A 17,591-nucleotide genomic window follows, 5' to 3' on the forward strand; every position below is an offset into this window, starting at 1 on the left:
GATTTATAATTTTGTTGATAGTAGTTTAGTTTATTATATACCAATAGGAAAATAATTTGTTTTGAGGAATCCCAAGACCATCCTCAGGTCTCATGATTTGCTCAGAGGGTTTAGCATGTGGTTGTACTCATAGCTCTGGTTTGTTACAGGGAAAGGATACAAAGCAAAATCAGTAGAGAAAATACATTTACTGGGTCTAGAAGAAATCAGCACATGCTTCCAAGGGTCCTTTCCCAGTAGATTCACATAGGATGTGCTTAATTCCTCTAGCAATGAGTTGTTACCAATGTGTGTTGTCTATTAGGGAAGATTATCAAAGATTGTGTACCCAAGATTTTTGCTGGGCCTGGTTTAGAGGTGCTCTTCAAATGGCAAGTACTGAAATTTCAGGCTACCTGAAGGAAAGTATTCAATATGAATCATATTTCTTGCAGGTTTAGTTAGGCACAATAAACTATACTTATTAGGAAGTGATAGGGAATTCAAATTCCTAGATACCACCCAAGGGCTTTTTTATAAGCAGTCCTTTTAAAAAATGCTCTCTAGATGAAGTTAGGCCCATCATTTCTTTTTTCTTTTATTTAAAGATTTGCTTATTTATTTGAAAGAGATAAACAGAGAGAGAAGGAGAGGCAGAGAGAGAGAGAGAGAGAGAGTTCTTCCATCTGCTGGTTCACTCCCCAATTGGCCACATCAGCTGGAGCTGTGCCGATCCGAAGCCAGGAGCCTCCTCAGGGTCTCCCAACGTGAGTGCAGGGGCCCAAAGACTTGAGCCATCTTGTACTGCTTTCCCAGGCCATAACAGAGAGCTGGATCGGAAGTGGAGCAGCTGGAATTGGTGCCCATATGGGATGCCAGCACTTTAGGTGGCAGCTTTACCTGCTACACCACAGCACTGGCCCCTTCCCTGAGTTTTTAGTTCTGCCTCTCTCACTCATACAGGGTTTGCTCCAGTCTGTTGCCATAAAAAGCAGGGAAATGCAAAATGAGTTCATCAGATTACCATCCTTTGACTAATTTCTTCCTTCTCCAAAAAATGTTCCCAATTAATTGAAACAGATGCTGTATAGTCCCAATGCACTCAATTTAATTTATTCTCCACTTCACTAAATAAATATGTATGTGCAAACCAGGAGCTTCTTCCAGGTCTTCCACATGGGTACAGGGTCTCAAGGACTTGGGCCATATTATATTGCTTTCCTAGACACATTAGCAGGGAGCTGGATTATAAATGGAGCAGCCAGAACTTGAACCTGTGCCCACATGAGTGCCGGCACTGTAGGTGGTGGCTTTACCCACTATGCCACAGCACCGGCCCCAAGGAGTCCTTTCTAAAAATAGTATTCTCAGACCTGCTAGGCTAATTATTGTATAATGTATAACATTCATTATTTTGGAAAAACTTTTTTTAAAGGAGGTGATCCTGGTAGGTGATAAATAACGTTTACATATGAAAATACTGCTGACTGAGGGCAATTTAGATCAACAAGTGGGAGTCTAGTACAAATATGGCACTACTTCTTTGAGGCCTTCTTGTGAGTTACCAAATCATAACAGTTATTGAGTCATTGGGATTCTTGATTGATAGCAGCAAGTAAGCCCTTTTTGGAATTTGAAATAATATCTGGGTTCAAATTGTGACTCTTTCAACTTTGTGTGTATTATTTAGTTCATTTGTTAACTCTCTACATATGATTAATACTTCTGCCTCACTAAGTTTTTATACAAATTAAATGCAGTTGACCCAATAGGTGGCATATAGTTAATACTGAAATGTCAATACTACTGTTACTTCTTTTGGGAACTCACTTTTCTGTTCTGCATTTACCTAAATGCTGTAATATGTGTATGAAAACATACCAAGTAAAGAAAATAAATGTGCTAGAACTCTGAAACTTATCAAAAAAAAAAAAAAATATGTAGTAGTCCTGAGATAGGTGTTGGGCTTCTGATGAAGCTGGGAGTCAGAAAAGTAGACTGTCATATAGTCCGAACTCCTTCGTCTACTGAAGAAGAAACTGAAGTCTGGAGTCCAAAAAAACAACATAACTTGCCCTCAAGATGCCTGTAGTACACATGCGCCAATGATGCCCTTTCATAGAGATGAAGCTTTGAGTGCTTGTTCTGAGGTGGGCGTTGTGTAAGGCAGCACCAGGGTTAATGTACAGTAATACACGTGAGGCACAAAAGTTGAAAATTTAAGGAGGCATTCTATCTCAGGGTTGTGTCAGTTCAGGCTGTGTACTTGTGCCAGTCAGAAAGTGAATACTTTGTTAGGTTCTCCATCAGAGACTTCTCTTCTCCTGTGTAGTTCTGTCTCTGTTGTTGAGCATCAGGAGTATAAAGATAGGAAAAACATCATTCAATTTCTTGAACTCAAGGAATTATCAGTTTGCTGGAGGAGAGGGATAGAGCTAAATAAGCAGATGTATAATAAACCTTACAAAAGTGGTGAGACAGAGCTGCTGTAAGACTTGAGAGTTAGGCAAAGCTTCCAGAAGGGTGAATCAAGAATTTGCTAAGTGACCGAGTTGGTTAAGGATGAAGGATGGAATGTTAGGAGCAGAAATAGCATGTGCAGAGATCTGGATGGGAGGGCCAGAACTGGATTCCCACATGGTGCTGGTCTTGCTGGATGAGGGACTGCCTTTTGAGAACCCATGCTTTAGAGAAACTGCAAATGGTTCAGTACTTCTGGCTTTCCTTGGTTTGTTTGGAGGGTTGTGTTGAGAATTGTAGTTAATGAGATAAGCAAATTTTAAAAGTAGAAATACATTTATTTTAAAGGTATTTGGATTTAATCTAAAGCTATAGATACTCACTAAGAGATTTTGAACAGGATTGTAGTGATTGAATTTTTGTTTTCCAAAGAAGGTTCTTGAAGCCATGTGAAGAAACAAGGCTGGAGAAGGCAGTCTCTTCGCTAAATAAAAAGATGAAGCTCCAGATCTTTGCACATAGTACTTCTGCTTTAAACATTCCATTCTCCTCATTCCACTCAAAAACTTAGCTCACTCTTGATTCTTCCTCCAGGAAGCATTCCCTAATTTCCAAATCTTAACTGATGTTAAGAGGCAGTTTTAATAACCCACAACATGGAGGAATTATGCTAAAGACAGGCAAGAGAGTTTGAAAGAAGCAGATTTGAGAAGCATTAAGAAAGTAGAACTAACAGGATTTCGGGATTAATTGTGGGTACAGGTAGGAGTCGTGGATGAATATATATATCTAAATAGTTATCCTTTTCATGATGATGATAGTAAATAAAGCAAGATAAGCAGATACAAAGAAGAGTGGTAGATGGATATTAAAGAATGATTAAATAATTTTGAAATAGACTTAGCTTGTAAGATTGTGTGTGTGTATGTGCGTGTGTAAATATAAATGATACTGGTAATTTTGTGGGGCCAGATCATCAGAGCGAATGTTATAATAATTTTAGGTTGTCATTGAACCCTTCAGGTCCTGCTTATAGTGATTATTCTTCAGTAAGAAATGAATTATCAGTGCATCACAACAGTAGACAAAAACCTGCTAAGACAAGAAATCAGTCATCTAAGAATATTGGGAAAAAAGCTATCCCACCCAAAAAACAGAAGACACCGACTCAAGGCAGCTCCAGGGCACAGAAGGTTGTACAAAATAAAGGTTCTGGAGGTATCAGTGTCCGTGGTGAAATTCCCGATTGTTCGCAGAATAATAAGCCAATGAAAAGTGATGAATCAGACTTGGCCGCCAAGAAAAATCTCAGTTGTTCTGGGTAATGTCTGTTATATGTACAGTATAGTACTTTTGTTGCTCAGTATTTAATAGTGTATCAGTGTCATTTAATCCTTTATGGAGAAGCAGTATTAGTGTAAAGGGCTCTGCACTCTGACATATCTGGTAGTAAATGCAGACTCTGCCATTAGCTGGGTGACAACCAGGCAGAGAGTACTATGAACTTGTCTCCTCATGTTAAAATGTAGAATAATATATAGCACCTGGAGTTGTGAGTGTGAAATTTAATAAGTATTGTTGCCAAAGAGTTGCTTTTTAAAGAAATTATTATGAAAATTGCATAACATAAAATTTATTGTCTCAGTCATTTTTTAAAAGATTTATTTATTTATTTGAAATCCAGAGTTAGAGAGGTCTTCCATCTGCTGATTAACTTCTCAAATAGCCACAACAGCCAGAGCTGGGTTGATCCAGAGCCAGGAGCCTGGAGCTTCTTCCGGGTCTCCCATGCTGGTGCAGGGGTCCAAGAACTTGGGCCATCTGCTGCTGCTATCCCAGGCCATAGCAGAGAGCTGGATTGGAAGTGGAGCAGCCGGGACTCGAATCAGCACCTATATGGGATACTGGTGCTGCAGGTGCTGCAGGCCAGGGCTTTAACCTGCTGCCCCACAGTGCCAGCCCTATCATTATTTTTTTTTTAATTAAAGATTTATTTATTTATTTGGGAAGCAGAGTTACAGAGAGAAGGAAAGTGAGGTTTTCCATCTACTGGTTCACTCCCCAAATAGCTGCAACAGCCTGAGCTGGGCCTATCCGAAGACAGGCACCAGAGCTTCTTCCCAGTCTCCCATGCAAGTACCAGGGTCCAAACACTTGGGCCATCTTCTACTTCTTTCCCAGGCCATAAGCGAAGAGCTGGATCAGAAGAGGAGGAGCAAAGACACGAACCTGTTTCCATATGAGGTGCCGGTCGGTGCCACAGGCAGAGGTTTAACCTACTGCTACTATTAAGACATTACTGGCCTGTCTTAGTCATTTTGAAATGTACAAATTGCTTCATTTTAATTAATATTGTGATTTCAATAATTAGAAACATATCTCAGTCCTTTAATACTTAACCATTTTCTAGTGCTTTCTGCATGCTGCGTGTTTGCTAGATGCTTTTAATGAAACATCATCATTTTTAACAACCTACTGAGGAAGATAGTTTTTATGCATTCTTGCTTTTTGCCAAAGCATGCATTGAACAAATATTTCATAGATCCTGTGTGCAGAAACAGCAAGGTGTTGAGGAAGTATTGAATGATTGAATGCCCTAAAATATATTAGTGTATTTCATTATGATATACAGAGAAAACAGAGAAATCCCATCTTCCAAATCTGGTTCACTGGTTCACTTCCCACATGGGTGTAACAACCTGGACTGGGCCAAACTGAAGGCAAGAGCCCAGACACAATCCAGGTCTCCATGTGGATGGCAAGGACCAAGTATTTGAGCTATCAGCACATTACCCAGGGCGTGCACTAGCAAGAAGCTGGAATTGGAAGCAAAGCCAGGACTCAAACCCAGGCCACTGTAATATGAAAAATGGGTGTCTCAAGCAGTGCCTTAACTTCCACACCAAACACCTATTCCAGGCATTTTCATTTCTGCCTTCTCCTTTTTTTTTTAGTGTGATGAATTTGTATTCCTTCGCTGCTTGATAGAATTCACCAGTGAAGTCATCGGCCTAAGCTTTTCTTGTGTATGGTTTTTAAGTTATTGATTAATAGATCTTTTGAAAATATTTTTTTAATTGGTTTTGTAAAACTGGGTGTTTCTAGGAATTTTTCCATTTCATGCAGGTTTTCTAAAAATTGTTGGTATGTAATTTTTATAGTATTTTCTTATAATATCTTTTATTTCTTTCAATTCTGTTGGTAAATCCCAGAGACATGGTAGAAATAGTTTGTCACTAAGAAGTGTCTTGTTGGCATATATTTGTAGTAAACTGATTAGCTGACTTCCAAAGATATGAGTTAGGTCCCTCTTCCAGCCCCTCTGTCTCTCTCTAGTTGGCCTTCTTTTTGTTTCAAAGAAAGCAATTGCAGTTTTCTATAGATCTTCCAGTAAAGTATGCTAGATTGTAGAGTAAAATGTTGCTCCCTTTAGGAATGTCTCCCACTGTTTTTTATCAGCACTTCTATCTTAGACTGCATCTGTATCATCCCTCATGATAATTTCTACAATCAGAAATCTTAGTAGGTCTAAGTTCCATTCTGAGGTTGCTGCAAGTTTTAGGACCTGAACGGGGAAATCTGGGTAATCTAATATATGTTATAGTCAATACCATATTGTTTATATGCTCACCTGGATATTATTTCTGAAGTATTTTTTGAAGAAGTATAAAACAGTTCTAAACTTCGTTTTCGTAGATCTGTGGAAAGCTCAAAGGAACAAGATGGTATCATGACAGCACAAAATGTTGGTCTAAAATCTCAGAGCAATGACTGTACATGCAAAACTCCCACAGGGTTTAATTTGGATTCTGTAGAGCCTAAGCCATTGGTTTTGGAAGAAAGGTATGCATATAGTCTAAGGATAATAATGTTTACTCACTATGTTAGTTACCCATTGCTGTGTAACAAATTATCCAAAAACCTAATTTTAATTTTGTTATTAGCTTGCTACCATTTATTCTTTCTTAATTTCTTTGAGTCAGAAATCTGGGAGGGGCTTAGCTATTTAGTTCTGCCTTAAGGTTTGTAAAGATATCTTTCTGATTTACAGTCCTTTGAGGCTTGACTGGAACTGAAGGGTCCACTTGTAAGATATGTCACTGAGATGACTATTGGCTGGATGCCCCAGTTCCTTGCTCTGTGGCCTTCTCCATAGCAATGCTCAGTGTATCAACTGACTTCTCAAAATCAAATAGTATAGGAGGAAGTGTGACTATCACATTGTTTTTGCATGACTTTGTGTCTGAAGTTTACATTGTCGCTTCTGCTTTATTCTGTTCCTTCGAAACAAGTCACTAAGTATAGACCATATACAAAGAGGGGGCAATAAGGCCCCACCTATCGAAAGGAGGGATATGGAAGAGTTTGCGGATATATTGTTAAATGACAGTCAGTGAGCAAATCTGATTCACTTTTTATATTTGCAGTCATAAAACCTTTCACAAAATGAATGAATGTTAAATTATAGTGAATATTCAGACTTTTGAGGGATGGCTAAAATTACATGTTGGGTGTTTGTGATTAGGCCAATCCTGGGTTTATGATAGAAGAAAAAAGATCTAGGACTAGAATATTAGAATTATCTCTGACAATTTCTGAATCCTTTCTGACAGATTCTGAAACACATTTTGAGTCCTGTTTGTTTTAGGATGTAGTTTAATTTCTTTAAACATATGCTTCTTTTTTTGAGAGAGAGAGATTTATTTATTTATTTACTTGAAAAGCAGAGTTACAGAGAGGCAGAGGCAAGAGAGAGAGAGCTTCCATAGTGTGCTGGTCTCTCACTAGTTGATCTAAATTGCCCTCAGTCAACAGTATTTGCATATGTAAATGTTATTTATCATCTACCAATCTTTTCAGGATCATACCCTTTAAAAAAATAGTTTTTCCAAAACAATAAATGTTACACAATAGTTAGCCTAGCAGGTCTGAGAATACTACTATTAGAAAGGACTGAAGCCCTTGGTTGGTGTCTAGGAATTTGAATTCCCTATCACTTCCTAGTAAGTATGATTTACTGTGCCTAAGTAAACTATGCAAGAAATATGCTTTATGCTGAATACTTTCCTTCAGGTAGTCTGAAATTTTAGTACTTGGCACTCAGAGCACCTCTACAACCAGGCCCAGAAAAAATCTTGGGCATTGAATCTTTTTGAAATTTTTGAATTTTTTTTATTGTTTAAAGATTTCTTTGAGACGCAGAGTTACAGAAAGGCAGAAAGAGAGAGGAGAGGTCTTCCCATCTGCTGGTTCACTCCCCAAATGGCCACATTGGCTGTAGCTGGGCCACTCCAAAGCCTGGAGCCAAGAGCTTCTTCCACATTCTTCCCATGTGGGTACAGAGGTCCAAGGACTTGGGCCATCTTCCATTGCTTTCCTAGACACATTAGCATGGAGCTGGATTGTAAATGGAGCAGCTGAGACTTGAACCTGTGGCTATATAGGTTGCTGGCACTGCAGGTGGTAGCTTTACCTGCTATGCCACAGCATCAAACTTAATTCTGGTTTTTTTCTTTTTTTTTAGATGTATTTTTTATTTATTTGAAAGAGAGAGAGAGAGAAAGAGAGAGGAAGAGACAGAAAAATTTTCCATCCACTGATTTATTCCCATAACAGCACCAATGGGCAGGGCTGGACCAGGCTGAAGCCAGGAGCCAGGAGTTTCTTCTAAGTCTCCCAAATGGATGTAGAAGCCCAAGCACTTAGGCCATCGTCTGTTGCTTTTTCGGGCATTTTAGTAGGGAGCTGGGTTAGAAGTTAGAGCAGCTGGGGATTAAACTGGCATCCTTATGGGATGCTGGCACTATAGGCCATGACTTAACATGCTATGCCACAATCCCAGTCTCTCATTTTTTTTTAATCTGATTTTTATCAAAGAATGTTGTTTGAGTTGACTAAATTTATAACTGATTCATGAGTTTAAAGGTTGTAAAATTCAGTATTAATGTTTGACCATAGTTACAGAATTAATTGTAGTCTTTTATGAATCAAGTGAGTATATTCCTGGTTACCTATAACAACACAATTGATTTTGTAAGAAAGAAATCTGTTAGTTTTAGAAGAAAAATGACCCTTGTTAGATACGTTTTATTTATATGTATAATATCAACAGAAATTTTGTGACTTTCAATTTTTTTTCTTCAGTGGACCTACCAGGCTCAAGAATAATTTAATGTCTAGAAAGAAAAATTCTGATGTGAATGATGAAGACGTTCAGGATAGTTTAGGTAAGTTACTACTTACTTCCTATAGTCTTGATTTTTGTGACATTATGAATACAGAGTTAAAGTATCCTATGTTCTACTTGTCACTGGTGGCAAATGTGTATTTGGTATCTATTCTTTAGAGTCTTACTATGTAGGTAGAGATTTGTAAAACCCTGTAATTAGAGAAAAATGACAATTCTTTAATAAGTCATAGTGAAATTTTAGTGCTTAAAGTGTCTACTCCAGAGTTTACAAATGTTAGAATGATAAATCGGGGTTTATATAAAGCACGATTAGCCATCTACTGAGGATTACTGAAGCTGGGTGCTGGTGTACTGGGTTTATTATACTATTTTCTGAATACGTTTGAAAATGTTCATACTCATACTAAAGTTTTTTAAATGCTTTTTAATATAGGGAGTTTTATAATATTTTTCGTGCTTCTAAAAATATGTGCTTAGATGTAATCTGTTTAGTGTTCTTCAGAATTCATTAATTGTTTTTACTTTTTAATTCTTTTCTCTCCTGCTTTTATTATTTTTCCTCTCAACTTGAATGCTTTCTGTCTTTTTCCACTTTTTATTTGATAAAGAAGCAGCAATTTTCTGAAATATAGTTTCAGCTTCATTTTAAAGGTTTTGCTGTGTAGTATTGTTCTCATATACTCTAAATTTTAGTCTTATGTTTTTTTTGACCCAGGAGTTATTTAAAGAGTGCATTAGTTAAAAGATTTCAGAATCAGGGACCTAGGATTGAATCAAACTCTGTTGTTTACTAGCTGTGTTATCATCAGTAAGAAATTTCATTGTGCTTAACTTTAACTTTCTTGTATGTAAAATGTTGTTTCAGTTCTTTTGCCATGCATTGATATTCAGTAAATACCTGGTGTTGATAGTTATTTTAGAAAGTTGTATTTTGTTATTTTGTTAATGTAGCAAAGCATCCAGAAGCCTAACTCCTGCTCATATGGGATGCCAGTGTCAGAGGCAGAAGCTTAACTCACTGAGCCACAGATAGATCCCCTCTATCATTCTTTAATTTTTTTTTTTTTTTTAGATTTATTTATTGGGGCCTGCACTGTGGAGTAGTAGGTTGAACCTCTGCCTGCATTCCCCTATGTGCACCAGTGTGTGTCCCAGCTGCTCCTCTTCCAGTCCAGCTCTCTGATGATGGCCTGAGAAAGTAGTGGAAAATGGCCCAGGTGCTTGGCCCCTGAACCCACGTAGGAGAACTGGAGAAAAGTTCCTGGCTCCTGCTTTGGATCTATCAAGCTCCAGTCATTTAGGGAGTGAACCAGCAGATGAAAGCTCTCTCTCTCTCTGTCTCTCTTCTCTGTCTGTAGCTCTGCCTCTCAAATAAATGAATAAATCATTTTTTTAAAAGTTTTTTTTTTTTTTTTTGAAAGGCAGAGAGAGGAAAATACAGAAATCTTCCTTCCACTGATTTACTCCCCCTTATGACTACAACATCTGATGCTGGTCCAGGCTGAAGCCATGAGCCTGGAACCCCTCTGGGTCTCCCATGTAGTATCAGAGGATCAGACACTAGGACCATCTTTGGCTGCTTACCCAGTTACATTAGCAGGAAGCTTGAAAACTGAATTCAAACCAGTGATCTCTGTATGGAATGCTGGCTTCACAGGTGGCAGCTTAACTCAGTTTGCCACAGCGCTGGCCCCCATTTATTAAGTTTTTTGACATAAGATGTTCCAACCTATTAATTCTGCCCCAACTCTATAATCAATTATTTCCATTGGAGAACCTTGTTCTTTTCAGAGGAGGATGGCATTTAGAATGCCAGATATAGGTACTTAATGTATCCCTTGTTACTGTGGTATCATTGCTTTGGCTCTCTTAGTAGACAGAAATAGGAAATAGATACATGCACATGTATACTTTGCATAGCACAGGCAGCTCTTTGTATATCTATTTCTATACTTAGAAACTATGAATTAACATGCATACTTACAATTCCAGTCCAACACAGACTTCCCCTTTTCTATATAAACATCTTCTCAAATAGTGAGAAATTGTTTCTCATTATTCTGAATATATTCACTTATTTACTTGGTTCGATCTGTGATCTTACCAGCTACCTCCAAGACCCACTGTTGGGAAAATTTTCACAAAGTTGAGACCTCTAATTTTAATAGAATTGCAAGGGAAATTGATTTTTTTTTAAAAGGTTTATTTATTTATTTGAAAGGCAGAGTTACAGAGAGCTAGAGACAGAGAGAGAGAGAGGAAGAGGTTTTCCATCCGTTGGTTCACTCCCCAGATGATGGCAATGGCCAGAGCTGCACTGATCTGAAGCCGGGAACCAGGAGCTCCTTTCAGGGCTCCCACACAAGTTCAGGGGCCGAGGACTTGGGGGCCATCTGCTGCTGCTTTCCCAGGCCATAGCTGAGAGCTGGATTGGAAGTGGAGGAGCCAGGGACTTGAACCGGTACCTGTGATGCAGGCACTGCAGGCAGTAGCTTTACTCCCAACGCCACAGTGCCAGCCCCCAAAAATCGAATTTTTATTTTGTTTTGATAACAGCATTATTGAGATAGGCTATGTATAATAGTCATACAGTTAACCTATTTACCATGAAAACAGTTCAGTAATGTAGTCATCACCATAGTTAATTTTAGAACTTTTCTTCACTCCAAGAAAGAAATCCATACCCTTTAGCTACCACCCTCTATTCTCTTCCCTCAGGCACAGGCAATCATGAATCTATTTTTAAAAATTCATTTTTAAAATAATTTTTAAAAAATTAAATTTTTAAAAAGAACACATGATTCATGTGTTCTACATACACACTAATTTACTAATGAAAATTGAAGCAGCACTTCAAAATATCCAATGTTTTCTTTATGTTTGTTTTCTATAAGTTACTTAGCATTTCATTTCTTGATTCTGGCTTTCATCCCATTGACTTCAGTCTTCTAAGAGACATGGGAATCCTTGAAATTTTATTTTTCTTCTTTGGGTCAAATCAAAAGGAACTAAAGTATAATGGAAGTCATTAAAATACATCCTAACTATAGATTCCTTATAAATTAATAGTATCAAGATAAGAGACATCACAGAACTCATGATAGCTTATCAAAGTTATTGGTATACATGTCTATCTTAGCATCAGCAAGAACAATATAAGAATAAGGCCTATACCTGAAATGACTGTCATAATCAAGTTGGCATTCTCAGAAGAATCCTATCTGAAATGTAGGCAATAATTGCAACTAAATTTGAATAGCTCATTCTTGATTCACTCTGAACTCAAGACCAGTATGTGCCTTCTTTTTGGAATATGGAATGCTTCACGAATTTGCATGTCATTCTTGTACAAGGGCCATGCTAATCTTCTCCATATCATTCCAATTTTACTATTAGCGCTGCCCAAGCAAACACACTAATCTACTTTTGGACAGGGAAATTAAATTTTGTGATCACTGGTGTTTTTTCCACACCAGTAACTTTATATTTAATTCAGTCATTCTTAACAATTTAACAATTCTTAACAATATAACAATTGATTTTTAAAACTTTATCTTTTGTGGCTTTGTGGGTTGACTTGGCTTAGCTGAGCACTCTCATGAGTTCATTTGAACATCCAAGGTGACTTCCTCATTTCTATTTTTGGCACCTAGCTAGGGCAGCTGGAATGCTGAGGTCTAGCCAAACATCTCTTTTCCTCCACATGACCTTTCCACATGACTGTCATAAGTTTCCTCCCAGCATGGAAGTCTCAGGGTTGCCAAGTTTTCATTAATATCTTACTGCAGAGTGAAAATCCCTGATGGAACACACGTATCTTATTTGGACTTAGCTTTCAAAATGTCAGAAAATCATTTCTTCATTCTAATAGTCAAGTAAGTCACTAAGACCAAATAGAAAGTTGAGAACCCCTCTCAGTATGTTTGTACTATTTAAAACTTTAAAGAGAAAGTTGCTGATAGATCATAGATTAATTACATTATTATCATATTATTTGTTCATTATCATATTTTCCATTTTTATCACTTCATTTGTCCAAAAGCAATAGAAAGCCTACTTTTTGTTTTTGTTATTTTTAACTATTAGGGTTTTTATTCTTAAGCTTTGTTTATTTATTTGAAAGGCAGAGTTAGAGAGAGAAAGGAGAGACAGAGAGAGAGATCTTCCATCTACTGGTTCACTCCCCAAATGGCTGTAACAACCAGGGCTGGGCCAGGCTGAAGTCAGGAACCAGGAGCTTTTTCTGGCTCTCCCATGTGAGTGTGGGGGCCCAATTACTTGAACCATCCTCTGCTGCTTTCCCAGGTGCATTAGCAGCATGCTGGATCAGAAGTGGAGCAACTGGAACTCGGACTAGCACTCATACGGATACCAACGCTGCAGACTGTGGCTTTAACACTACCCTAGCACCAGCCCCAATTGTTAGGCTTTTTAGATATATTTGTTGTAGCAAAGTGTAGATATGTGTTACATTGTCCTTGCTTAGTTTTTATTCCTTAGCAATGAAAAACAAAAGGAATAGTAAAAGATACTGTCACATCAAATTTTATTTAAAATGCTTATATAAAGTTGATAAAGTAGCACACTTTAAGTGAACATGGAATTAGTAGCCATTGCTTGTGGTATCTTTTGCATTTCACAGATTATAAAAGAGTAAAAAGATCTCAAGTGACACCAGAGAAGAAAGTACATCACAAATTAGGTAAGATTATTTTTCTCTTTTAATACTTCCACTGATTAGAATACTATTGTCTGTTTCTAAATATAACAGTTTTTCTTAGGCAAGAAAAATCCTATTTGCATTAATTGGTAGATAAAGTTATATGTTAATATTTTATGAATTTCATAACAAATCATCACAAGATACTGAGTCTGTTGTCCATTTATAAATCCTGTAGCACTTTCACAGTTTGTTCCACAGCAGGGATCATGATCCTACATGATCTAAGGAGCTAGAATTCTATTAAAGAAAATATAACTTCTAGGTTAATTGGTGCTTCTGCCAGATTCTCCTCCCACTTTGTTACATTTCATTACTAAATGGAGCAGTAGCCAGGTTGGTAAGGAGGCAAAGCAGGAGCTAAAGAACCTGTGGAGAAGCTCTTGTGAGTATTGGAAACCCATGGTTTCTGAAGATATTTGGCAGTCAAGATTTGTGTGATGTTTAGTAGCATTTCTGTGTTTCCTGTATACTTGAGGTTGTATGTCCTGTACTTGTACCTGAAGAGAACCAATAGAAGTGAGGCTTTCTCTCATTCCCTCAACCAAAAACTCACATCATGTCACTTAATTTTTTGTGAGCGTGTATGAAGACAGACTGCCATACCTCAGTGCTTAATGTTAGTTTTGGAGTGAAATGGTTGAGTGGAGTAAGAATTGGACAAAAGGAAATAAAAATGTTCTAAGCATGGACTAGAGTATCCAGAGAGGACAGTCAAGCATTGTTCAGCCGTAGGCAGCTTCTGGTGAGCTGGAGCTTTTGTGGGAGATAGATAGCAGTTTTCACAAAAAAAAAGAAGTATGAGTACTTTCAGAGATTGAATTATTGTATAGAAGGCTCTTGATACAAAGCATTTTTCAGTTTAAAATATCAACAGATCTGAAAGAAAAGACAGTCACTGTTGAGAGATAAATTAATAGCTGATAGTCACAATTTTTAAAATAATAGAAATACATGAGAGGAAAAGACATGGTATAGAAATATCATGGAGACAAAATATGCAAAGAAAAGAGAGAGAGAATACAGTTAAAGTAGTGGAAGGAAATTTCCCTGGGTTAAAGAAGGGCTTGATTCTATAGTTTGAGAGAGTTTATCAAGTATAAGTCAGGATTATTAAAAGAGATAAACCTTTAGACATATGAGTATGAGGAAGCTTACAAACAAAAATATATTCCATTCAAAGTAGAAAAATGACTGGCACTGCTTATCTATATAACACTGTAAATTACTATATATAGATTTCTATCTGAAATATATTGCAATCCAGTAATCTTACAGTTAGCCAAGATATCTTTCTTTTTGATAAGTGAATTTATTTTGCAGATAATGCAAGATTAAATTTAGTATCCTCCAGGTGAGATATTCTAACCAAGTATCATGTAAATCAGATGTAAGTCCAAAGAGGAAATAGTGGTGATCAGTGATTCTTGTAAAATATGTGGTTAAATTTAAATAATGTGGATTTGTTTTCTGTTGCTGTGTAGCAGATTACCACAAACTTAGTGACTTTGACAATACATACTTGTTATCTCACGGTTTCCTTGGGTAAGGAATCCAGGATGACTTAGCTCATGGGTCCCATAGTATGCAAAGTGTCAGTCTGGGCTATTGTCTGTCTGAAGCTCAGTTATCTTCCAAACTCATGTGGCTATTGGCAGAATTTAGTTGCTTGATGTTGTAGGACTGAGGTAGTTGTTGGGGCACTCTTTGCTACCAGCAGCTCTCTGCGGTTTCTTACCCTTCCTGTGTTCCCTTTCACAGTTTGCTTTATAGTCAGCAAGGGCAAGTCTTTATCTGCTCCTAGTAGATAGTGTCCTATGTATAAAATAATATCTTATCCAGTGCTCTTTAACTTAAGAAGGGGTTATGTGCTGATTAACATATGATAAGTTTACAATATCTTAACGTTGAAGTGCATTTAGTACAACAAAACTACTGAACATCATAGCTTAGCAATACAGCACACTGTAGACTGGTGGTTGTTTACCCTGTGGTCATGTGGTTAACTAGGAGCTATGACTAGCTGCTGGTACCTAGCTAGTATCACTAGTATTGTGCTGCATATCACTAGCCTGGGAAAGCATCAAAATTTGTGAAACATTTTCTTACGAATGCATCTCAACTTCATACATTGTGAAGTCAAGAATCTTACACATGGTGGGGGGAATGTGTTTCTAAAATCATGATGTAATCATAGGAATGACATGTCATCCTCTGTGGTATATCTGTTTATCAATTAAAATGAAGTTACAGGTCCAACTTGCATTCTAGGAGACAGAATTATGAGTACAAGGCTGTGTCTCATTGCCCTTCACCTTATGGTGTGTCTGTCATAAAATGCTAATAATGTGATATAATAGACATGTAATGTGTTAAAATAGACATTTAATATAAATGCTTAAGTAAGAGTTTTTGTAATAAAACTTTGAAATCTAGATGACTTAATAAAACTTGGTATGGGGCCGGCGCCGTGGCTTAACAGGCTAATCCTCCACCTTGTGGCGCCGGCACACCAGGTTCTAGTCCCGGTTGGGGCACCAGATTCTATCCCGGTTGCCCCTCTTCCAGGCCAGCTCTCTGCTATGGCCCAGGAAGGCAGTGGAGGATGGCCCAAGTGCTTGGGCCCTGCACCCACATGGGAGACCAGGAGAAACACCTGGCTCCTGGCTTCGGATCAGCGAGATGCGCCGGCTGCAGCGGCCATTGGAGGGTGAACCGACGGCAAAAAGGAAGACCTTTCTCTCTCTCTCTCTCTCTCTCTCTCTCTCTCTCTCTCTCACTGTCCACTCTGCCTGTCAAAAATAAATAAAATAAAACTTGGTATGGTGGGGAGGAAAGCAGGGGCAGAAGATAGTTAATATGTCATCTGTAAGTTTCATTTTATCAAATGGGAAAAGGGAGGGGATCATCCCTTGGCAAAAGATTGTTTTTGATGTAATCATGAATGAAAGAGGGTTTGTCAGGAATCTGAAGACAATTGATATTAGAGCACAGCAAATCTTTCAAGTGACCAAGGGAAGAAGGGAGAAAAAGAAATGATCATTCATTCTGACCAATAAAAATGAGGGAAAAGAAAAACATACTTGTAGAATAACTAGAACATGTAAAGTAAGATGGAAGCAGTAAAAGGAAGCATATTACTTCTAACACTGAATAAATGTGAATAGGTTGAGTTCCTCTAAAAGGTAGAGGCTATCAGATTTGATTAAATGATACAAACTAATCAACATGTTCACAAGAGAAGTTTAAAGCAAAAGATTGTTAAAGAATTAGATAGGCTAGTATATACAAAGAGAAACAGTCCAGTTTTTATCATTAGGCAAAGTGGAATTTAAGATTAAAAATACTGAGCAGCATAAGGGAGAGCACATAATGATAAAAATGAACCATTTATGAAGATGGTAGAAAAATCATAAACTCGTATGCACCAGACAACCTAGCAACAAAAAAATACATAAAGAAAAAAATGAAAGAAAAGCAAGATGATTTCACTTAAACCATACAGTTAGAATAGGGGAATTTAATTATACATCACTTTCAGGATTACCTGTAGCAAACAAGAAACAAATAAGAATTTAGGAATTTGATAATATACCACTATATCAATTTAGTGTATTAGATGTTTTGCATTGGAGTATATTCTTAACATTGTCAACCTTGGATATCATCAAATTTTAAAATCTCTATCTTGTAGCTTGATATTTGTTTGGCATTTATTTATCAGTAGCACAAATATATCCTAAAATTTTGTTTTTCTAGTATTTGGTCTGTAGGCATGCATATTCTCTTTTACAGTATTGCCTTCCAACACACCAAATGTTCGCAGGACCAAGAGAATACGTTTGAAACCTTTGGAATACTGGCGAGGAGAGCGAATAGATTATCAAGGAACACCATCAGGTAAAACCTAATTTATGCTGTAATGTCTATTAATAAAAAATAATGCAGTTTGCTGTAATTTATTTATATTAATTATGTATCAGGCACTGTCCTACACTTTTACATATGTTACTTTGTTTAATCTCTGTCTCCTTATAATCTGATAAAAATAGGGTTTGAATCTGAGTTTATCTGATTACTACAGAAATGAAGATGTTTTCTTTTCTCTTTGATAGCAATTTGACTTTTTACAATATTGTTATTTGCATATTTTCTGACAAAGTTTCTCATTGCTTAAAATGTTATATTGGATCATGAAAAAATTATAACTGGTAAAGCATTTCCAATTCTTATCATCTATTT

At 37.3% G+C, this 17,591-nt stretch overlaps 1 protein-coding gene and 1 non-coding gene across 4 annotated transcripts in view; one reads left to right on the forward strand and one right to left on the reverse strand.

Annotated features, from left to right (window-relative positions):
• CENPC (centromere protein C) overlaps nt 1–17,591 on the forward strand; it is a 57,260-nt gene that overhangs the window by 30,690 nt on the left and 8,979 nt on the right. For all 3 annotated transcript variants that reach the window (XM_062198784.1, XM_062198786.1, XM_062198785.1), the window contains 5 exons: nt 3,463–3,760; nt 6,136–6,282; nt 8,584–8,666; nt 13,272–13,331; nt 17,145–17,249. In XM_062198784.1, the coding sequence (XP_062054768.1) occupies nt 3,463–3,760; nt 6,136–6,282; nt 8,584–8,666; nt 13,272–13,331; nt 17,145–17,249 (693 nt within the window). The remainder of the gene's footprint in view (nt 1–3,462; nt 3,761–6,135; nt 6,283–8,583; nt 8,667–13,271; nt 13,332–17,144; nt 17,250–17,591) is intronic.
• On the reverse strand, nt 11,937–12,043 carry LOC133766100 (U6 spliceosomal RNA). The gene has a single exon (XR_009866656.1). It is a non-coding gene; the product is annotated as a U6 spliceosomal RNA (small nuclear RNA).

Source organism: Lepus europaeus, chromosome 8 (genome assembly GCF_033115175.1).
Source record: "Lepus europaeus isolate LE1 chromosome 8, mLepTim1.pri, whole genome shotgun sequence".
NCBI classification, from domain to species: Eukaryota; Metazoa; Chordata; class Mammalia; order Lagomorpha; family Leporidae; genus Lepus; species Lepus europaeus.